The sequence below is a fragment of the Hypanus sabinus genome, chromosome 2 (genome assembly GCF_030144855.1).
Source record: "Hypanus sabinus isolate sHypSab1 chromosome 2, sHypSab1.hap1, whole genome shotgun sequence".
NCBI lineage: Eukaryota > Metazoa > Chordata > Chondrichthyes > Myliobatiformes > Dasyatidae > Hypanus > Hypanus sabinus.
Window position 1 is genome coordinate 87,156,745 of NC_082707.1, and position 24,700 is coordinate 87,181,444.

The 24,700-nt window shown below is 44.1% G+C and overlaps 1 protein-coding gene across 1 annotated transcript in view; it reads left to right on the top strand.

Moving 5' to 3' along the window:
* LOC132403702 (serotransferrin-A-like) overlaps nt 1–24,700 on the top strand; it is a 134,102-nt gene that overhangs the window by 108,531 nt on the left and 871 nt on the right. Inside the window, exons 24-26 of the mRNA XM_059987290.1 lie at nt 16,444–16,508; nt 21,736–21,920; nt 23,399–23,591. Of these exons, the coding sequence (XP_059843273.1) occupies nt 16,444–16,508; nt 21,736–21,920; nt 23,399–23,591 (443 nt within the window). The remainder of the gene's footprint in view (nt 1–16,443; nt 16,509–21,735; nt 21,921–23,398; nt 23,592–24,700) is intronic.

The following is a 24,700-nucleotide window of genomic DNA, read 5'->3' on the forward strand; positions in this document are numbered from 1 at the left end:
TAATCACCGTGGAGGGTTTCTTACTCTTGTGGGATAACACCTTTCTACAAGGCGGTCAGTCTGCTTGGAATCTTTAAAGTGCCATTCAAACTCATTTTGAGAAATGACTAAAACAGCCAAGCCAGTACCTATTCCATTTTAGTTAATTTGCCGTTCACTTCAGGTGTGAGCCATGCTGCTTGTCTCGTGTTGGTTTTCACATTGTAAATGTCATGGCTAACTAGTCCCATGTCACTCTCATAATTATCAGATTTTTCATCAGCAGTGCGTGTATTAGTGCTCTGTTTGAAACTGCAACTTGCCCTTTTTATAGTTTTTTCTCATCCCTGTGTGGTCTATTTTTGTTTGCTTGGCATGCTCTTTGTCTCTTTGTTATTGCATTTTCTGCAAGTTTCACCTTTAAAGCTGCTTTGGTCTGATGTATGTGAACTCTTGCTACAATGGTAACACTATTTATTTGGCCAGGCAGGTTCCGTCTAGGCCAGGGACTCCCAACCTAATTTCTACAGACCCCTTGCTTAACGGTATTGGTCCATGACATAGACAAAGTTTAGTATCCCCTCGTCTAGATGATGCAACTGTGTTCATGCTCACTCTCATTTCACATGGACTGCAACTCAATTGCATCCCTTCCTGCTATTTCCATTAATACAGCTACTTCAACTGCTCTTTTAAATGTTACCTGTGTTTCAGCTAGTGGCCAGTTTTGAATGCTTTCTTGTAAGATTCCACAAACTAAATGATCTCACAGTGCATCATTAAGCCCATGACTGAACTGACAATGTTCACACAGCTTCTTCTCTTCAGCCACATATGCTGAAATGGATCCCCCTTCCTTTTGATTCAGCCTATGAAACTTAAGGGTTTCTGGAATCAACAATGACTTCAGTTCTAAATGTTCATGCATTACTTTCATGATAGCAAAGCTCATTTCAGCTGGTTTGGTTGGAACAGTCACACTCCCAAGCAAACTGCATGCTTTTAAAGATCTAGTGCTTTCCAGGCATATATGATCAATAAACTCTTCTTGGGCTTCCAGATGGGCACAAGTATGGATTATAACCTATGTTTTGATGACAAACTCTGCCATCTTCATCAGGGATGATGCCTGGGCATGTCTATCCAGTGATAGTTATACCCCCGTAGTCCATTCCTCTTGATTGGTTAGTCCTCATCCAATCACGTTTCCACTCCCCAACAATTGAATGTCAGTTTTTCCCTAGAGCAAGACCTTCGTCTTTATCCTAGTTTTATTTCAATGGCTTCCAAAGATGACGTGTGTCTGCTGGTGTATATAGGATTCTTTGTGAGTGTGGAACAATGTATATCAGCCAGATGGGTTGAACAGTGGAAACCCCCATCAAGGAGCTCAGAACTTGTATCCGTTAGGTTTGAATTGAATTGAATTTTGGTTTATTGTCATTTAGAAACCACAACTGCAATGCAGTTAAAAAATGAAGCAACATTCCTCCAGAATGATATCACAAAAGCACAAGACAAAACAGACCACACCAGAAAATCCACATAATGTTTGGCAATCCCCAAATCCAGAGTCCAGAGAGGCTGCTGCGTATTAATATCGTGCTACCATCTTAGCGCATTCCCTGGAAAGGAGATCCAAATCCACCAGATTAAACAAGACTACCCAGATGCACCAAGTCAGGGGACCAACTCTACCACCCATCATACCAAAAACTAAAGCTACAAGACCGACTCAAAACCACATAGTTACAACAGTGCAAACAATACCATAATTGATAAAGAACAGACCATGGGCACAGTGAAAATAGTCCAAATATGTTAAAAGACTATAAGTTCGAAAGAAACCACCACACAGTTTCCACAAGTCCTCAGGGTCTGAATAGACTCGTCATCCCATGTAAGCGGCAGAAGGGAATACTCTTGCTATGGACTTCCACGATGCTGCCAGACTCAGCCTCGCAGTCACAGCAGTCACAGTGTAAGTGCCCCAACCACAGCGGACTCCGTGTCCGTTGAACCTCCGAGCCTCTGACACAGCTTCTCGGAGCACCATCCTCTGCCGAGCGCACTAAGACGCCCCCGCCAACAGCCACACAACCCCGAGGACTGGGGGCCTGTTCTTCCCAGGAAAAACCCAGACCTCACAACAGCAGCAGCAACAAAGAAAGCCTTCCTGGAGATTTCCAGATGTTCCGCTGTGCTCCCACATCTGTTTTTCATCAGATTAGGATTGTGCACGGTACCCCGCTTGACAAATAACAGATATCAATTCTGGAGAGGCCACTGCAAACTGCGTCATGCCGCCATCTTGAAGAGATGTAGAAATCAGTGGTAGCAGAACATTGCATTTGAAGTGGCCATGGGATTGACTTAGACGGCTCAGAACTACTGTGCCGAGCCAGTGGCTTTTGGGACCACCTGGTAGATTGTCTGAATAAGATTGAGCCGATTCTGTATGTAGTCAGTCCTGCTCTACTCAAACATATGCCCTCTACAACACAACAATCTCTTAAATTGGAGGGATGTTTATCTTAGAAAAATAGTACAGTGGTACAAAGAATGGCCAAATTCCTATGGCCAAGGCTTTAGAAACATCAAGACATAGAAAAAGTAAACCACAATATAGGCTCTTCGGCCCACAATGTTTTAGAAGTAATGCAGAGGCTGGGGTTAATATTTACTGTGCCTACACTGGGATGTTTCAAGTTGTTGGATTTTGTAGGATTTTACTCTGTACATAGCCTATGTGAGAATGGAAAGAATAAATGGCAGTGGATCTCTCATCCATTCAATAACACCCATGTGTCAGGGTTTTGACTGACCACAGCAGGCAAAAAAGCTTCACTGCTTCAATTCCCCAGAGTGTGGATAGCTGCTGCTGTCCGTCAGTCTGCCAAGCACTGCCTGATCCATTCCTTTGTGCTCGATCATAGGAATCCCATTTCTAGTATTGCTGTTTGTAATTTCGTTTGTGTCGTCTTGTTTATTTTGAGTCTGAGCTTGTTAATTCTGCACTTGGGTTCACCATCATCCTTAGCCCACTTGTTAAAGTACAACTGAGCCACCATGAATGCCAGCAAACTGCTTTGGCCTACCAGCGAGCAACTGTAGGCAGACACGTGCTCTTCGCCACTCTTCATAAACTCTCCGCTCCAGGAGCTAGGATCTGAGTGTGGCCAGAGCAGCTGCAGTTTTGTGGATTTTCAAACTTGCTGCACCTTACAAGCAGTGCGACAGTAACCCCACAATTCCTGCCACAGTGCTCCTCGGCCTTCAAGTCATAGCCATGCAAGTTCCGGTCAGAACAAGGTAAGGTAGCCCAAATCATCTCACTCCTTACTGGGAAATCCCTTGCCTGGGCCATTGCACTCTGGGATTCACCCATTTGTGCCAGTGCAGACCATTTATCAGAAACTTTGAGGAGGATGTTTTACCACCCCGCCAGGGACCGCAAGTCTGTGATAAAACTCCTTAACATGTGCCAGGGGAATCAGATTGTGACTGATTATTCCACCACAGAGAGCAGCTGGAATATGGAGACTAACCACTTTATTCCATAAGGGACTGAATGATGAGCTAAAGGATCTCCTGGCGGACTGAGACTCAGTAAAGGCTCTAGAGATTCCTGTGGACCTGGTGATAACTGATTAATGGAAAGGATAAAAGACAGACAAAGGGAATTATTCTGAATATACTCCTCCTCTAACTATCCTCCATCATCTCCTATTCCCTGGGCTAAGAGTCCACCTTGACTGCCGCCAATCCCAGCCTCTGAGGAGTCTATGCAAACAGGTCAGACCAGGCTCGAGCCAAATGAGAGAGAAGAAGAAGGTAGAGGTGATAGATTTACTCTGAGGAGGCCGGACATTGTTGTACCTCTTGTCCCAAGCTGCTGGAAAACTCCCAAGACCATCCAGCGTGTGGAGTGCTGTGGCAATTGCTAGCCTCACTCCTGGTTCAGCTGCCTCTGGAGTGGTCGTAGAGTCATAGAGAAGTACAGCATGTAACCAGGCCCTTTGGCCATCTAGTCCATACTGAAAGCGTTTAAACTGCCTACTCCCAACAACCTGCACTGGGACCATAGCCCCCATATCCCTACTATCCATGTACCTATCCAAACTTTTCTTAAATGTTGAATACAAGCTCACATGGACCTTTTGCTGGCAGTTCATTCTGCACTCTTATGGCCCTAGAGCGAAGAGGGTTCCCCTCATGTTCCCTTTAAACTTCTCACCTTTCACCCTTATGCCATGACCTCTGGTTGCAGTCCCACCCAACCTCAGTATAGAAAGCCTGCTTGCATTTACCCTATCTATACCCCTCAAAATTATGTATATCAAATCTCCTCTCAATCTTCTACATTCTAATGAATACAGTCTCAGGGATGGGTTTTCCAGTTTAACAAAGATGGCTTTTTTAACCCTAATTATGGGCAGGGAGAACAGGTGGTTTGAAAAAGGGGTTAAAGAGGCCATCTTTGTCAAACTGGAAAACCCATCCCTGAACAGAGGGGGTGAAGTATGACACCACCTATTAGGTACTTACAATGCAGTCCTAACATCTCTACCCCAGCATCTCCACAACATTTCACACCTACATTCATGCAAGGATAGTACTAATGACCTTTTCATTATCTCTACAACTCTTAACAATCCCCAGGTGATTCCATACCTTTAAGCAAGTCACAGAGTTTATTAGCCGGAAAACTACCCACATGGATCAGAATCAAAGACCGCTCTTGGCTGAGTGGTGAAATGGCTTCTGGACAACACAAAGTTCAGTTGCCTTGATTCCCCACTGCTTGAAATACCTTTCAATATTCTTCAAATGTTTCAAAGGTACATTTAATGTCTACCCCATGGATTGTCACCTTGTTGAGGTGGAGAAGCTTGTGTGGTCCTGAGATCCTGAGAGCAATGTCGTCTGCAGCTATGCTCCTGGTAGGGTCATCCATGGCAGTAAGGTCGAGGGTGAGGTCCCTGACAAAGAACAATCCAACCAAGATCTCAACGGTGGAACAGGCGGATGAAGTTACTTCAAACTCAATGGCTGTGAAGACGGATGAAGGCTGCAACAAATCCATCAGCTCCAATCATCGTGGTTTCCATGCCATTGGAATCAGTTGGTTGATTTGTGAAGTATCGTGTGCTTCTTGGAGTGCAACATCAAGTACATGTTAAACAAATACACACACAGGCGAATATGCTCTGTGATAGATTAATGGAATGAAGACTATCACCCTTGACCTCGAGGAATAGCCAAGGCGACGATGATATTTAATGTCATAGAAATGTATACAATATACGTCCTGAAATACTTTTTCTTCACAACCATCTACTAAAAACAGAGGAGTGCCCCAAAGAATGAAAGACAGTCAAATCTTAGAACCCCAAAGTACCCCACAGCCCCCCCATCCTGAGTGTAAATGGAAGCAAGCAACTATCCCCCCGCTGGCAAAAAATGCATCGGCGCCCACCACCGAGCACTCAAGCGTGAGTAAAGCAACGGTGAAGACACAGACTTACAGTTACCCCAAAGACTTTGTGTTTCATCCGGTATTCGACATACCACAGGCTCTCTCTCTCCCTAATAAGGGAAAAAGAGATGTCTCCTTTTTCACAGGGAGTGGAGAGATGTGACAAACAACTCGCTGGTTTATGATGTTAAAAGTCGGCCATATCGCCCTTTTTTTCTCGAGGTCTGTGCCTGAAGATCACGAGTCTCCGGGCACACAGCCACAGATATTCCTTCTCCCCCGAATGCACACAGGTCTCCTGTCATGACACCGACACTCGATCCACCTCTCTCCAGAGCCCCAAGATCCTAGGCTTCCAAAGCCGAGATGAATACTTAGGCTGAGCCTTTGGTGTGCTGAACAAAAATAGCTGGTTATGAAACCCCGAGAGTGGGTCCCATTCCCGCAACAAACTGTAGTCAGCGTGTAACTCCAGGTCAGGGTTTTCAAAAGAACCCCGAAAGGGAAAAATAAAGATATTAAAGATAGAAATAGAGCTGTTTCTGAAGATACAAGGAAAGGAGTCGCCGTTTAGCGCCAACATCACTCCACACCACCTTCTTTGATGTCACATTGATGTCACATTGATGTCAGATTCACTGGCCTATAATTTCCTGGTTTCTGTTTAAAGCCTTTTTTAAACAGCAGAACAACATTGGCTATCCTCCAATCCTCTGGTACCTCTCCTGTTGCTAAGTATGTTTTAAAATCTCTACTAGGGCCACAGCATTTTCTACATTTGCCTCTCACAGGGTCCACGGGAATACCTTGTTAGGCCCTGGGGATTTATCCACCCTGATTTACCTCAGGGTAGCAAACACCTCCTCCTCTGTAATCTGTACAGGGTCCATGATGTCAATGCCACTTTCAGTACTGTGGTAAAGTCTTAGGCATCCTAGCTCTCTATATATGTGCCCAAGACTTTTGCACAATACTGTAGGATGCTGAGGGGTGACCTTCAAGAAGTTTCTAAGCTTATGAAGAGCATCGATAGACCAATATTTTTTCCCTAAGAGAGACAGATTTACTAGATACTAATTAAGCGGAGAGACATTTGAAAGAGAAGCAGAAGGTGTAATTTTGCCTCATGAAGGAAAGTGAATATCTAGAAAGTGCTGCACCAGAGGAGGAGGTGAGGCTGACACAACTACAGCATTTAAGAGATATCTGGTGAGGTACTTCGACAGTAAAGGTATAGAGGAATATTAGCAAAATGCGGGAAAATGGGAAAATTGGCTTCATGGTTGACATCAGCAAAGTGGACTGAAAGAGCTTGTTTCTATGCTGTAAGATTCTTGACCCTGGACCTATATTCAGCATCTCTATTCCTGCAACATTAGGACTGGCATCTTGCTAATTCACTGCATTATATCTACAGTCTTATTGAAAGAGCCAATGAGCAATCTAGAAAAACTATCATTGTCAATATCACCTGATTAGCTTCGGGAAAAGTTCTTCTTCCCCTGTTCCTTTGGATTCACTGTCTCTGCTGGCAATGACCAAGGCTTTTGGAAAAAGAAAGAATGGGTCAGAAACAGTTATTCTCAAGGTCAGGAGAGTTGGAATGTTGCAGATGTCCACAAATTTTCCATGCCTAGTCACCTGCATATGAATCAAATTTCAAATTGTCAAAGATCAGCCATGATGGAACGGCAGAGCAGACTTGATGGGATGAATGGCCTAATTCTGCTCCTATGTCTTATGGACTTTGCCTCACCACTATCGACTCTGTATCCTTCTCATGAGTGAACATAGATGCAAAGAATGCATTTAAGACCTCCCCCATCTCTTTTGGCTCCACACATAGATTACCATTCTGATCTTCCAAAGGACCAATTTTGTCCCTTACATACTTTTTGCTCTTAACATACCTGTAGAAACTCTTGGGATTCTCTTTCACCTTGTCTGCTAGGGCAACCTCATGCCTCCTTTCAGCCCTCCCAATTTTTCAAAGTGTTCTCTTGCACTTCTTGTACTCCATAAGCACCTCATTTGTTCCTACCTGTCTGTACCTGCTATCCACCTCCTTTATGTTTCTTAACCAGGGCTTCTGTACCTCTTGAACCAAGGTTCCCTACACTTGTTATCTTTACTTTTTTATTCTGGTAGGCACATACAAGCTTTGTAATCTCAAAATTTCGCTTCTGAAGGTCTCCCATTTTCCAAGCTCACTTTTGGCAGAAAAGACCCTGTCCCAGTCCACACTTGCCACATAATTTCTGATGCCATCAAAATTGGCCTTTCTCCAATTTAGAATCTCAACCCACAGGCCGGACTTAACTTTTTGCATATTTACTTTGAAACTAATGCTGGTCTTCCATACAACCTTGCTCAGGCCTACGCTGATCCATGGTCTCACAAGACTAACGGATGCCACACACACACAATGACATTGTGGCCACTGGATTCAAACTTCTCCCCTACACAAATTTCTGTCACACACCCTGGCTCATTTCCTAATAGCAAATGCAGTAGCACATGCTCTCTCATTGGAACTTCTACGTACTGATCAAGGAAACTTTTCTAAACACATTTGACAAACTCTATCCCATCTAGTCCTTTCACAGCTATGGGATTCCCAGCTGATGTGTGAAAAGTTAACATCACCTACTGTAATAACCTTATGTACTTTGCAACAGTTTGTGAGCTCAGGTGTTCCCTGTGTTGCTTTCATGGAGAGACCAAAAGCAATCCCATGGATGCCTTTATTGACTCTGATGCAGCAGGGCACTTTTCGGACTTTGGACTGGCCAGAAGATTGAAAATCCCTTTTTAGTGTTTCCATTAGAGGCCCATTGCCATAGCTCTAGATGGCAGTTTCTGATCTTTGATCTTCACTCAAGTTAAAGAAAGGCCAACATGTGGAATCATCCAGCTCCATCTCATTCACTCCCCAGAAATACCACTCATTCTAGATCATCCGTGGCTGTCATTCCAAAACTGAGAGTCATTTGGACTACTGGTGTTGTTCTGGGCTGGTCACACCAGGCCAAAAAGAAATACCTCCAAAAGGAGCCTAAGACACCTTCTGAGTTACCTCCCGAAATGCTCCTGAGTTTACTTCCAAGACAACCTCTAAGATTACTTCCGATATGACTCCAAAACTGAATCTTCCACATCTAGCTCCCATGCATCTGACTTATCTAGAGTACCTCCAGAATATTCAGACCTGCTGGAAGTCTTCAGCAAGAAAAATGGCACCAGCTTATACCTTATCCAGACTACATTTGCACCAATGATCTACTACTGGGTTCTTGTCCTCCTCCTGGGTTCTGTCTGTCAGCCCCAGAAAGAAAAGCCATGGAGGACTACATCCAAGAAGCTCTGGTGCTGGGTTTATTCAATTGTCCACATTTCCTACTGGGGGCAGGTTTTTCTTAGGAGAGTAAATATGATCACTGTTAAAAACCAGTTCTCTTGAACATGGCATTTGAGATTCTCCAGGGAGCTACAATATTTACCAAATTGGACCTTTGATGCACCTGCAACCCAATCCATGTTTGTGAGGGAAATGAGTAGAAAATGGGCCACTACGAATATATGGTTATGCCTTTCATGTTCCGGCAGTATTTTAAGCCTTCACTGATGATATGCTCCAGGAGATGCTACACCACTTTGTCTTTGTCTACCTAGACAATATAGTCATTTTCTCCTGATCCACTTAAGAACATGTCCAGCACCTCCAATGGGTTCTACAACAACTTCTCTAGAATCAGTTATTCATCAAGTTTGAGAAGAGTAAAATCCATGTATCCACAGTCTCCTTCCTTGGGTTTGTTTTATCTACAAATGGATCTTAATAAGCCCCGGGCGATGCAGAATTGGCCATAACCCACCTCTGTGAAACAATTCCAGCGGTGTCTGGGCTTTGCCCACTTTTACAGGCAGCTCATCCTCAATTTCAGTTCAGTGCTGGCACTGCTCACTAACCTTACCAAGAAATCTACTGGACCCTTCTGCTGAACCCCAGAGGTCAAGTCGACTTTTGTGGAGTAAAACAAAGGTTCATATCTGTACCTATCCCAGATCCTCCAGACCTGGACTTGACTTTCGTGGTGAAGGTTGATGCATTGGACATGGCAGTAGGGGCCATCTTGTCCCACCAACCTGCTTCAGACGACAAATTGCATTGCTGCACCTTCTACTCATCATGTCTTTCTCCCACAGAGGCAAACTATGGCAACGGGAACTGGTAAATATCTTACTATTAAAATGGCTGTCATTGATGGTGCTAGTTGGAGGTGTCCAGATATCTGTTTGGTGTACGGACTGACCACAAAAACCTAGCCTATGTCCAGGCTGAATTCCATGCAGGCACATTGGCCTCTATTTTTTAATAGGCTCAACTTCCTTATTACTTAATGACCAGGATCACAAAATCATAAACCAGACACTCTCTCTTGATGGTCTGAAGCATCTTACAGGGAGGAGAACCCTTCAACTATAGTTCCAGCTCCAGAGTGGTGGGGCCCATCTGCTGGAATGTGGACTTGATAGTGCACTGACCCCAAGAGCAGCATGGGGCAGTGCTGAGGAAAGGTCCCCCCAGATGTATTTGTGCTCCCAAACCTGTTCGTTCTGAGGTGCTCAACTCGGACACCTCAGAGGAGCTTCAAAACTGGCTGGGCTCGTACCCGAGAGCTCAAGTGAAGTTTGGATGGCCAGGCATGACTAAGATGTCTGGGAATATTTCTTAGCATCTGCATCATGATCTGCTACAGCTTCTCACCATTCCTATTCTCCCTTGGTCCCACATTTCTCAGGACTTTGTCACTGGTCTTCCAGCATCTCAGGGTAATATAGTAATCATTGTGGTCATAGACCGATTCTCCAAGGCCTGCCGCTTCATACCTCCTCCCAAACTATCATCGGTTCAGGGACAACAAAGCTGATATAAGACTATAAGACACAGAAGCAGAATTAGGCCACTTGGCCCATCAATTCTGCTGTCATTCCATCATTGCTGACCATTTTTTTTCTCTCCTCAGCCCCGCTCTCCGGCCTTCTCCCCATAACCTTTGATGCCATGTCCAATCAAGAACCTATCAATCTTGGTCTTAAATACACCCAGTGATCTGACCTCTACAGCTGCCTGTGGTAATGAATTACACAAATTCACCACCCTCTGGCTAAAGAAATTTTTTTGTTTTAAATGGACACCCCCTCCATCCTGAGGCAGTGCCCTCTTGTTCTAGACTCCCGCACCATGGGAAACATCCTTTCCACATCAACTCTGTCTAGCCCTTTCAATATTTGAAAGGTTTCAATGAGATCCCCCATCATCCTTCTAAATCCCAGTGAGTACAGACCCAGAGCTATCAAATGTTCCTCATATGATAACCCTTTCATTCCTCGAATCATCCTCTGTACACTTTCCAATGCCAGTTCATCTTTTCTTAGATAAGGAGCCCAAACTGTTCACAATACTCGGGGTGAGGCCTCACAATTGCCTCATAGAGCCTCAGCAACACATCCCTCCTCTTGTATTCTAGACCTCGTGAAATGAATGCTAATGTTGCATTTGCCTTCCTCTCTACCAACTCATCCTTTGAGTTAACTTTTAGGGTGTTTAGCACAAGGACTCCCAAGTCCCTTCCCATCTCAGATTTTTGGATTTTCTCCTCATTAACAAAATAGTTTGCGCATTTATTTCTGCTACCAAAGTACATGACAATGCATTTTCCAACTTTGTATTTCATTTGCCACTTCCTTGCCCATTCCCCTAATTTGTCTAAGTCCTTCTGCAGCCTACCTGTTTCCTTAACACTATCTGCTCCTCCATCAATCTTCATATCATCTGCAAACTTGGCAACAAAAACCATCAATTCCATCATCTAAGTCATTGATATACAGTATAAAAAGAAGCCATCCCAACACTGATTCCTATGGAACACCACTAGTCACTGACAGCCAACCAGAAAAGGATCCTTTTATTCCCACTCACTGCCTCCTACCGATCAGCCAATCCTCTAACCATGTTAGTAAATTTCCTGTAATACCATGGGCTCTTAACTTGGTAAGCAGCCTCATGTGTGGCACCTTATCAAAGGCTTTCTGAAAGTCCAAATATACAACATCCACTGCATCCCCGTTATCTATCCTACTTGTAATCTCTTCAAAGGATTCCAGCAGGTTTGTCAGACAAGGTTTTCCCTTAAGAAAACAATGTCCTATCTTGACCTATGTCACCAAATATTCCATAAGCTCATCTTTAACAACTGATTCCAACAGCTTTCCAACCACTGAGGTCAGGCTAACAGGTCTATAATTTCCTTTCTGCTGCCCTCTTCCTTTCTTAAAGAGTGGAGTGACAATCGCAATTTTCCAGTCCTGTGGCATCTTTAGGTCTTTCAGTATTTTGAGCACATTCTCTCTTGTAATAGTAACCGAACTCCCTTCTCTTCCCTCACACCCTTCAACATCTGCCTTCCACAGTGAAGTCAGAAGCAAACTACTCATTTAGTTCATCTGCCATCTTATTGTCTCCCACTACAATTTCTCCGGCCTCATTTTCAAACTGTCTTATATCCACTCTCATCTTTTTTATTTTTTACATACTTGAAAAAGCTTTTACTATCTACTTTGATGTTGTTTGCGTTCATATTTCATCTTTTCCCTCCTAATGATTCTTTTAGTTCTCCGTAAATTTTTAAAAGCTTCCCAATCCTCTGTCTTCCACCTAATTTTTTTTTGTTGTATGCCCTCTCTTTTGCTTTTACATTGGCTTTGACTTCCCTTGTCAGCCACAGTTGTACTATATTGCCATTTGGGTATTTCTTCATTTTTGGAGTATATTTATCCTGTACCTTCCTCATTTTTCCCAGAAACTCATGTCATTTGCTGCTTTGCTGTCATTCCTGCCACCATCTTCTTCCAATTTACTTTGGCCATCTCCTCTCTCACACCATCATAATTTCCTTTACTCCACTGAAATACTGCTGCATCAGACTTTACTTTCTACCTATCAAATGCTGAGTTGAACTCAATCATATTGTGATCATAGCCTCCTAAGAGTTCTGTTACCTTAAGCCCCCTAATCAGCTCTGGTTTGTTACATAGCACCCAATCCAATAGGCTCAACAACAAACTGTTCAAAAAAGCCATCTCTTAGGCATTCAACAAAATCTCTCTCTCAAGATCCAATACCATCCTGATCTTCCCAATTAACTTGCATGTTGAAATCTCCCATGACCATCATAACATTGCCCTTTTGACACACCTTTTCTGTTTCCATTGTAATCTGTGGTCCACATCCTAGCTACTGTGGTGAGGCCTGTATATTACTGCCATCAGGTCCTATTTTTTGATTATATATCACATTTTGACCCTATGTCACATCTTTCTAATGATTTGACACCATTCTTTACCAGCAGAACTGTACCACCCCCTCTGCCTACCTTCCTATCCCTCCGATACAATGTGTAAACTCAGACATTTAACTTCCAACTACAACCACCCTTCAACTACCACTCAGTAATGGCCACAATATTATACCCAACGATCTGTAATAGTGCAACAAGATCATCCACCTTATTTCTTAAACTCCGTGCAATGAGATATAACACTTATATTTGCTACCCTCTTTGTGCATCCCTAATGCACTGATACTCACCCTGCTGGCTGCAATTTTGTCCTTTCATCTATCTGCCAACAGATGCCCGTTGTTTAAGTTTTTCTAGTCTGTAACTGAACAAACATGCTCCGTCTTTCACAGTGAGATTCGAAAACAAACATGTTACTTGTTTTCGGTAGATATGTCCTGGGCATGCGCAGTAGGAGGAGATTCACCAAAATCTCAATTTCAATGTGGACAGAGATATTTTTTAAAAAGCATAATGATGACACCTATCATTTTTACGCAAAACCAGCGTTTTCAAAATTATCTGGTCTAGTGTGGACATAGCCTGAGTGGAACTTGTGCACAACACACTTCAGCATTCGTCTATCAGAATGCCTCCTTTCAAATGCCAATTTGAGTACCATCCTCCGCTATTCCCAGAACAAGAAATGGAGGTTGGGTCCTATCAGCAGACCCACTGGTCCAGGGATATCACCAGAAATGAGTAAAAGGTGAGAGTGACAGTATTGGTTAATTCGCAGCAACAACAAGACCAGGCCAACAACAAGACAGGGATCAGCACTTCTTTCCAGTTTGTGGGTCTGGCACTCAGCTGGAGATCTTTTCATGTAGATTGAATCCAGAAAATTGGCTCCCTGTTACATCAGTCCATTCAAAATCCTGTGACACTTCAACACAAGTCCTGGGCAGCATGAGGATTCACCACGTTTTCACGTATTCCGCCTCAAGCCCTTGCTTGCCAGCCCTTTGGCTCCTGTTCCCAAACCTCCTCCGCCTCCTCGAATTGTTGAGCAACAACCTGCCTACACAGTCTGCCTACATTGTCTGACACAGTCTGCCTACATTGTCTGACGCAGTCTGCCTACATTGTCTGAGGCAAACATGAAGAAATCTGCAGATGCTGGAAATTCAAGCATACACACAAAATGCTGGTGGAACGCAACAGGTCAGGCAGCATCTATAGGAAGAAGCACGGTCAATATTTCGGGCCAAGTCCCTTCGTCAGAACTAACTGAAAGAAATGATAGTAAGAGATTTGAAAGTGGGAGGGGGAGGGGGAGATCTGAAATGATAGGTAAGACAGGAGGGGAGGGATGAAGGCAAAAGACCTTCACTCATGGAATAGGAGAGATATAACCCAGAGGAAAGAAGCTGGATTCCTTCATTGGACATCATGGTCCCTACCTTGATAGAAGACATTTACCAGCACCATCCTGGTCACCCTGGACCAAAAGGTGCTGGCTGTGGTGGGATGGGAGTCTGTCATGGTCCTGACTGAACAGTGGCAGGCATCCAAGTTTTGGAGCTCCAATTCCCCTGAGTATAGTTAGCTGCTGCTCTCCCTTTAAGACTCAGACTGCCAGTTATTGCCAGCCACATTCCTTCATAGAAATTCTGTACTTAAAGGCCTTGTGCTGAGCACTCTGTGCTCTATCGTAAGAGTTCAATTTTTAGTACAGCAGTTTGAGATTTCACCTTTGAATTTCATCTGTATTGTCTTGTTTATTTTGAGTCTGAGTAAACTTTGGACTTTACTCTGCACTTGGGTTCACTGCCATTACACAGTGGAAGATCTTTTACATCAAATCCAGCTTCCTGGAGTTTCCATTGATTCCAAGTTTGCCCAAAAATCTCATAATCCCAATCCTGATTAGTGAGCACTACTGATCATCTAGGATGGAGAACTCCAGATTCTTGACTCTTTGGGTGAAGGTGTTTCTCCTGCACAGCTGATCCCCTGGTTCTGAGACAACAGCACTTAGGTTAAGTATTCATTGCATGAACCACGTACAAACTGCCATTGAACGTGAAAGGGCAATGGTATGTGCCTTTTGATCTGCCATGGCAAAAGGGAGTTCCTTAACATAGCATTGGAACAAATAGGGGTCAACCATCTGGGGGAGGCTGCAACTGAAGATGAAATGAGACAAATGCCCTAGCAGAAAGAGTAGAGAGATGGGAGAGGTTTAAAACTAATCAAATTGCTGGTGGGAATAGAAACAGTGGGTAAGTGGGAAATTATCATTTACGACCATAAATGTGAAAGAAATAAGGGAGAACTTGAGCAGATTGTACAATGAAAATTATAAATGACCAGAGAGTGATAGAGCAGGCATGTAAAAAGATTATCAAAAGGAAATGGAAGGAACTGCTCCCAAAACTGAGTAAAACTGTGTCAGCAATAAAAAAGGGAAGTAAAAGCTGTAATCATTGTAGATCTAAGTTGATATAAGGCAGCAGAAAGTGTGGAGCCATACAGTTATAGAGAAATACAGCAAGGAAACAGGCTCTTCAGTCTGAATTGTCCATACCGGCCATGCCATCTTCCCTGATAGTTCCACGTGTCTGTGTTTGGCCCAGAACCCCCCAAGCACTTCTCTTCCATGCCTATCCAAATGCATCTTAAATGATGAAATAGTACCCATCTTGACCACTTCCTTTGGCAGTTCATTCCTGGTAACCACTACCCTTTGCATAAAGAAGTTCTTTCTCAGGTCCCTTTTAAGTTCCTCTCCTCCTATGTTTGTGCCCTCTAGTTTTGAACTCATCATTTCTGGGGAAAAGACTATAACTGTTGAATTTATGATTTTATAAACTTCTATGATGTCATTTCTCATTCTTATACACTTCAAGGAAAGCCAGAAATTGAAGACTGCAGGGTACAAATGTAAGTCCTGAAAAAGGAAAACAAGAGTTGGGTTAGCAGAAAAGCTATTTTGCAACCAGTAAGGTAATAGACTCTATGTGAAAGAAATAAAAGATCATTGGTGGAGGGAAAACGTTGAAAGAAAAATGCAGACTGGGAAAAATGTCATTTAATAATAACAATGGATAATTTTAAGTGCTTCAAAATTAATTGAACAGATAAGTGAGATCTAAGGGGAAAAGAGTTTCCACTATCTGTACAGGACTCTTTCCTAATCCAATGTGTAGGCATCCCGATGAAGGAATATTAATTATTTGATACAATAATATAAAGTGTACCAGAGCTGATAAGAGCAGGGAAATTTCTAGGCAATATTGATCACAAAAAATATGCACTTTGAAATAATGAATGAATGTTCCTGAATTTCACAATGATTGGATACTTAAGCTGAAGAAAAGTCTGTTCTGAGCCAATGCTGAGGGATTGATATCAGACAGTAATCATTTTTTGACACATTGAGTAAAGACATGAATTTCCTTCCTCATAGGACATTGGTGAACTAAATCATCTATTAGGCTCATATCAGGTGACACAAGTTTACATCTTAAAAATCCACTGTGTGATTTTAAACTTCTTTCTCTTACAAGTCCAGTAAAATAAACATGACAACAAGCAGAGGTTTAATTACTTAATTTAATTACTTGCTTGAATTTCTTTCAGATGCCTGACTGAGAAGGGTGATGTCACTTTCATCAAAGATACAACTGTCTTTGAGAACACTGATGGTATGTGTGAGTTTCTGCCTGAATTGTTAGCATTCTCAGTGGTGGTCTAACTCATGATGGAAGGGCTGAGAAATTGATTAAATACACATGGTAATACGGCCGTCTGGTGGCGCAGTGGCATCCGCACCAGACTTGAAGGCGAGTGGTCCCAGGTTCAAGTTCAGATGGCTCTTTGCACGCTTTCAATCTGTGCTGGGTGATGTAATGCACTTATCTTCTACCAGATTTGCTTGCTTTGTTATTGTAGATTATTGGAGCATGGAGTAGTCCTTCAACCCCCCAAAATGACTCAACCATCCAATATGCCTTTATAATATGTCCCTTAAAACTCTATTACTTAACAACTCTACTATATATGTAGTATTTCAATTGGCCTTTGAAAGGATTTTTTTGTGAGATGCAACTAGTTCCATTGTGGATACATGGTATGTTTTTGTAGGCTGTAGTTAGGTTCCTGATGGCCATGTCATGAACAGCACAGAGTGAATGGCCTTCCACATTGCAATATCACTTGAGTCATTTGTCACAGTGGGTATATACAGCTTATAGATGATTCATTGCCTGTACACACAAGTATTAACCAGAGGGTTAAGGTATGTTAATGTTAATTAAGAGCCCAACCATACCTGAATCAAAGAACTTGCCAAGACCTATGATTCTCCTTTATGCTAAGCTCCTGTATCCTTGTCAGATCCTTGGTAGTTTCAGCTGCCTCAAACCTAAAGCCCTCACACCCTTCCCCATTAATCCTCCATTCACACCCAGCTGGTCGAACAACTGGGTTGCAACCTGTTCCCCACTAAGTCCCCATCTTTCTTCGTGCCCTTCTGATCTCTCCCACCCCAATCTTCTCCCAGCCACCAACATCTTCTATGATAATTGGCTCCTTTACTGAGATTTACTCCTCCTCACCCCACCACACTCCCACCCAAATCTCCGCCCCCACCCTCAACATTCTCCTATCCCAAGCCCATGCTCTGATATGAAAGAAACAAGCACTGTGGGCTGCCATCACTCTTAATGGACTGTCAGTGAAGGGATAGAAGCAGTAAGACATATCATTGATAGACTCAAGCAGAGCAAATGGAAGTGTGAATAAGTGGTGCTCCAGTGAGTACCCACTAAATAAAGGAACAGGTCACTGTATCACCTTGACATCTCTAGTCAGGAATTTGCTTCCTGAACCCTTTTTCTGACTGTGACTTTATTTTCAAACATTTTAATCTGTTTGTTTTGAGATTCCAATAGTCGTTTAAAATAATCAGCACCTTTAAGTGTCCTTTTCAATTTTCCTGGAGCCATTGCTACATCTGTAAGTTGTTTCCCACCTGGGTCGGTCAGTCATTGGTGTGAGTGCACACCCAGCTGACGGCTATTTGCCTCAGGACCCTGCAGAGATACCGCTCTACCGACCACCCTCTGAGATTGCATACGCTGGCAGCACACTTTCTCCGCCGGGGACACTGCCTGCAGGAGGGCATGGAGCTTCCAGTGGGCACCAACAGCTGCACCACGTTGAGGGTACGGCCTCGCTTTTACCGAGAGCTGTTGATGGTATGGAGTCTAGTCTCATCTAGACAGGGTGTGCTTGCGCTGGTGGGGGACGGTCCTCTACCTGTGAGGGGGACTGGACCCCATCCTATCACAGTGAGTGCAGAGGGGGCTCGGGTAAGTGGAGAGGTTCCTGCTGTACCGGAATTGCTCGTCGGACCCAAGCCTCGGGATACCACACAGGAGAGGGTCCCGCACAACGTGAGCTGTCTCACGGGGATGCACACCGTGCCCTTCCGTGCCACTCCAAAGCGGTTCCTGCACAAGCTGCTCTTGCACACCTTTCACCTTCAGGCTCATCTCAGCGATCTGTTTTACCAGCTGGCAGCGGAGGAGGTCCCCAGTGGAAACCTCTTCATACAGGGGTCCTTCCCCTCTACTTTGGGGACCTGGGCTGGAAGATGTTGCATAGGGCGGTCCCGTGCAACAGCTTCACTGACACCCCGTCCAGCTGTCCATTCTGTGGCCAGGAGGAGTAAGTGTACCACGCTTATGTGGAGTGTGATAGGTTGCAGCCCCGTCTGAGTATCTGAAGGGGCTGCTGCTCAAGTTCTGGTTTCACTTCAGCCCCACTCTCCTCATATGCGGGCATCCAGCACGGAAGGGGACGGGTAATGAGGGGGATCTACTGGTGGGCTTGCTCCTGGGCCTGGCCAAGATGGCCATTCACAGGTCTAGGCGGCAGTAAGTCAAAGGCTCTGCCAGGGTCGACTGACTGCCTGCTCCTCTTCCAAGGGTACGTTCATGCCTGGCTGCCCTTAGATAGGGAGCAAATGGTCCTAATGGGTCCTACTGTGGGGGATTTCCTGGAGCAGTGTGGCCCTCCAGGGAATTGACTGGTTTATAGACAGTAGTAAGCATATTTTAATTTGAATTTATTCACTGTCTTGTTCATACTTAATGCTTATACTTTGTGCATTTGTTGTGTTAATAACCTTTAATAGTTTTGTAAAATGACGGACTTTTTTGTATCTGTTGCTGCACTAGATCTGTGAAGTGACTCCGAGGATTGTAGTTCTTTATCATTAACCTGACTAGAATTGTCTGTTAGCCTAGGCCTTGAAGCCTCCTCTTCCATCTCACACCTTCTCTTCAGAAATTGCCACTCTGGACTGTCTTTAGAATGAACATCTCCCTCCAATTTTCTACTACCCCAGTGGAGTTTGTTCTCTCCCATAAGTCAGTCGGTGGCATGCAAGGGGAAGTTGGGGGAGGTAATTTGGGAGGGAGAGTTTGATGTCACAGACCAAGTTGGGCGAGTCTGTTCAATGCTCAAAAAATGCACTTGATGCTCCTCATCAACCTACCATCCTCCCCTCCATGTAATACAGCCCTCACCATCAGCCTACCATCCTCCCCTCCATGTAATACAGCCCTCACCATCAGCCTACCGTCCTCCCCTCCACATAATACAGCCCTCACCATCAGCCTACCGTCCTCCCCTCCACGTAATACAGCCCTCACCATCAGCCTACCATCCTCCCCTCCATGTAATACAGCCCTCACCATCAGCCTACCATCCTCCCCTCCATGTAATACAGCCCTCACCATCAGCCTACCATCCTCCCCTCCATGTAATACAGCCCTCACCATCAGCCTACCATCCTCCCCTCCATGTAATACAGCCCTCACCATCAGCCTACCATCCTCCCCTCCATGTAATACAGCCCTCACCATCAGCCTACCATCCTCCCCTCCATGTAATACAGCCCTCACCATCAGCCTACCATCCTCCCCTCCATGTAATACAGCCCTCACCATCAGCCTACCATCCTCCCCTCCATGTAATACAGCCCTCACCATCAGCCTACCATCCTCCCCTCCATGTAATACAGCCCTCACCATCAGCCTACCATCCTCCCCTCCATGTAATACAGCCCTCACCATCAGACTACCATCTTTCCATTCATGCCATACAACGCTCACCAGTTATCAGCCTTCCAACCTCCCCTCCGTGCAATACATCACTCTCCAATTGTCAATGGCCTCCCTTACCTCTCGTTAATAACTGAGAACAAATATGGTCCTACTGTGCTCTGCCATACTGGGCTGAGGGACCTCGAATGAGTTTTCCAATGGCACAGCATGGTCACTAACCAGCACAGCGAGCACTAGCATTACACATTGCGTGAAATTCAAAAAATGATGCTTATTTTTTAAAATTCTGGCAACAACAGTTACTGTTGTGATCTGCAAATGTCTGGACGGTGGTTTGAGCTGTGCCTTGCCACACAGGCATGGCTTTAGAGAAAGTAGACCAGTGGGCTAAGCGTGGATCTTTGAGGTGCATCGGTGGTGACTGGCAGTGAGGAGGAGTTGTTACTTCCAACCTGCACTGACTGTGGTCTCCTGGTGAGGCAGTCAAAGATCCAGTTGTGGAGGGAGATGAGGAGGCTCAGGTTCTGGAGTTTATTGATTTGTATTGAGGGTATGATGGTGTTGGATGCTGAGTTATAATCAATAAACTGCAGCCTGACGTAGACATTGCTATTGTCCAAATGGTCCAAGCCTGAGTGGAGAACCAGTGAGACTGCATTCACTGTAAACTTATGGAGGAGATGGTCAAATTGCAGCAGGTCCAGGTCCTTGCTCAGGTAGGAGTCGATTCTGGCCATGACCAACCTCTCAAAGCACAGTAAACGTGAGCGCGACTAGGCACTAGTCAATGAGATGGATCTCCCTGCTCTCCTCAGGAAAGGGTATGATTGTCACCCATTTGAAGCAGGTGGGAACCTCTCACTGCAGCAACGAGCAATTGACTCTCACCAGCTGGTTGGTGCAGGTTTTCCGTGCCCTACCAGGTACACCATTGGGAGCTGATGTTCACCCTTTTGAAAGATGTTCTGACATCAGCCTCTGAGCCAGAGATCACAGGGTCAACGGAAACTGCAGGTGTCCTCATTGCTGTGGTTTTATTCTCCCTTTGAAAGCATGATCATCTGGAAGTGAAGCATTGCAGTCATTCACGATGTTATGTTGTGTCTTGTAGGAAGCAATGCCTGCCAACCCTGCCAGAGCTGACCTGTATCCAATTTCATTTCTAACCTCAATTGGAATTGTTTATTCACTCTTAACATAGGCTCCCATTGGTTGTATCTGGAATTTCTGTATTGTTCTGGATCATCGGTCTTGAATGTCACAGATCTAGCCCTCAGCAGACTGCAAATCTCCTGGTTCACCCAGAACATTTGGTTTGGCTATGTCCTGTATGTTCTCAAAGGTACATGCTCATCCACAAAGAAGTTGGTGACAACCATGGCATATTCAATCTAATTCGAAGATGAACCCCTGAATATTGTCCAGTTCCCCAATTCAAAGCTGTCCTGTAGATGCTTCTCCGCCTCCCTTGACAATACCTTCATGGTCCTCACCGCTGGTGCTGTGGTATGTAGCCTCTGCCTGTACGCTGGGAGTAGAAGTACAGACAAGTGATCGGACTTGCCGAAGTGGGGGTGTGGGATAGCATGATAAGCGTTTTTGAAGTGGTCTAACACTGGTCAAGTACGTTGGCTGCCTAGGTGAAATATTGGTGATAGTTTGTCAGAGACATCGGCTGCATCTTCTCCTGAAGGGAGGTAATCAAACCTGGATAGCAAGAAGGCCGATTGTTTTAGTGTTTTTTAGAATGTGTACCCCTTCTTTGTATATTGTAATGGATCTATGTTTTACTTTCAAGGCAATTTGCAGGAGGATTGGGCCAAAGGTCTCAAGTCCAGGGATTACAGACTTCTGTGCCTAAATGGCTCCCAGGCTGCTGTGACAGATTACAAGACATGTCACTTGGCTCAAGTACCTGCTCCAACTGTTGTATCCCGAAGAGATATGAAGGATCAAGTCTTGAGTTTTTTAAAAGAGGAGCAAGTGAGTACTTTTATTTCAGCTGCGCTCAACATGAGCTTCTCAAGCCTGTCTTTGCCCATTGCAAGAGTTTAGAACACAATTTGGGGTCCAATCATCTGTATTTCAGGACTTTGGGCTTGACCCATGCTCAGTGGAAGTTATAGTAATACAGTCCATTGGGTTTGCACCAACCATCATGTATGCAATTACAATAATCGAACATTAACCACACCTTTTATTTATGGGCCACACTCCCAAGGAGCTCTTCCCAATCCACCCACCCAGATTTTACCACTCACCTGCACACCAGGGGCAATTTATTGTGGCCAATTGTCCTAACAAATCTCACACCTTTGGGATGTGGGAAGAAACCGTAGCTCCCAAAGGGAAGCCACACAGACACTGCGGAAATGTGCAAATTGTATGCAGATCAGTGTTCAGTATCAAAGATAGGTCACCAGAGCTTTGAGGATTCAGCTCGACCAACTGCACCACTGTGTCACAAGCCTCTGCAGTGTTTGATTTAACAGTGCAAAGGGAAGTCTGTCTCTATCTAACAGTGCCACGGCTAACCTTTAGCAATCTTCAACAAGTGGAGCTTATTTTGGCTAAACATCGTTCACATAAATGTCCCATCTGCCAGGCACAAATAATCTTCAGGAAAGAGACACACCAGCAAGCAGCAAGTTATAGAGGGAAGATCAGATCATTGCAAAGAATCTGAGAATAGTGAATGACGTGGACTCTCATGGTTAGTTCAGTGTTGAAACCACCTTGGTTTTCCTCAGCTGCATAAATCTAGGGAAGACAGTCTCTGGCCCCACCAAACTCTAGAGATTGAAGTGCACTTGATCCCACCCCAAAGCTTGGTTTGTGTGAATGCTGTGTCATTTCCTACCCTGTTACAAATTAGTACCACAAAATAACAGTCAGTGCTCTGCATACGATTAAAGGAATTACATTTATGAATTTTAACTAAAGGGTTAGTAAAGAATAGCAAAAATAAAAAAAGCCCATCCTAATTAAACAGTCAACTGTGCGCAAGTTGAAGCTCATCTTGAACTTTTCTGTCACTCACGCATTGGGCCCTCAGTCAGCATGAACGTCCACACCACCTTCTGACGTCGCTCGTAATCCATCTCGAACAAACGGGTCTCCCACTGGATCATAGGCTACAACCAATTCTCCCCAGCGTCTTCTCTCTTCATCTCCTCTTGAACAAAAGCCTCAAGCCCAACCTTATTGTCTCTCATCAAGAAAACTTCTCACTAATTGGATGGCACACATTCCACATCATCCCTTATCTTCAACAATAACCCAAACAGGCTGTTAACAGAACAAACAGCTCTTACTGAGCTGCTAACTGAAATGCCTACAGCATAACCGTAAAGATGTGAACCAGGGCATTACAGTGTCAATGCCTCCACGCATTCTGGTGAGTAATTTGTACATGCCAGCTTATCTTCTGCAGGTATTAACCAAGTTACCACTCGTTACAGAGGAAATACGGCCGCAATGGGACAGAGAAAGCGAGGTTCTCAATGTTCAGTACAAACAAGTTAAATCCTTGGGGTGTTCTGTTTGCATCCAGCACCCAGTGTCTGGTTGAAGTGATGGCCACAAGTTGTAGAGAATTCTTGGGTGAAGGATATGTCAGAGCAATGGAAGGCCTCCACAGATGCGTCCCTCCAGGTAACTTTACCGCTTCACTTCATTGCAAGAGGTTGCACAAAGTAATACTCATGTCTTGAAAGTTTTAAATACCCAAGTCCTGGGAAAGAGACAAGTTATTCTCTCTGCTCTGCTCATTGGAGTAGTATTGTCATGAACAAAACGTGAATGAGAGGGACATCATAGAAATGAACAAATCGAGTTTGTAGTTAAATCACAACAGTCACATCGGAACATACACATCAAAGATGCTGATGATGAAAGTGGTCGCTAAGCCAGAGAAAGCAGTGGATTAAAAAATGATTAGATGGAAGATTTTAATTTAGACAAGGGGGACAGAATGGTTGAAGGTACAGGAAGAGATGGCCAGAACAAGAATCTTGGCCGCTGAGCTTTCCACAGAGTGAATGCAGACATTGTCGACAATTTAAAGATCTTTTAATCAAATGATAGGGGCAGAAAATAATCATAAAAGATTTGCAGAATTCTGAAATTTATACTGAAGGATCAGAATAGAAGAAGTAAAACCATATTACGTACTGAGCTGGGTGGAGTCTAACTAGAGTTAATGCTTCTAGGATCCACACATTGAGAAGGACAAATGGGCAGTTCAGTGTAGAATTACTAGAGAGCAATAAGGACCTCAGAGTTTAAATGTTAAAATGAGATTACATAACCTATATTTTATTACTTGAAACTTATAAATGTTAAAATTGTACAAGGCATTGGTAAGGCCAAATTTGGAATATTGTGTACAGTTCTGGTCACTGAATTATAGGAAAGATATCAATAAATTAGAGAGAGTGCAGAGACGATTTACTAGGATGTTACCTGGGTTTCAGCACTTAAGTTACAGAGAAAGGTTGAACAAGTTAGGTCTCTATTCATTGGAGCGTAGAAGGTTGAGGGGGGATTTGATTGAGGTATTTAAAATTTTGAGAGGGATAGATAGAGTTGACGTGAATAGGCTGTTTCCATTGAGAGTAGGGGAGATTCAAACGAGAGGACATGATTTGAGAGTTAGGGGGCAGAAGTTTAAGGGAAACACGAGGGGGTATTTCTTTACTCAGAGAGTGATAGCTGTGTGGAATGAGCTTCCTGTAGAAGTAGTAGAGGCCAGTTCAGTTGTG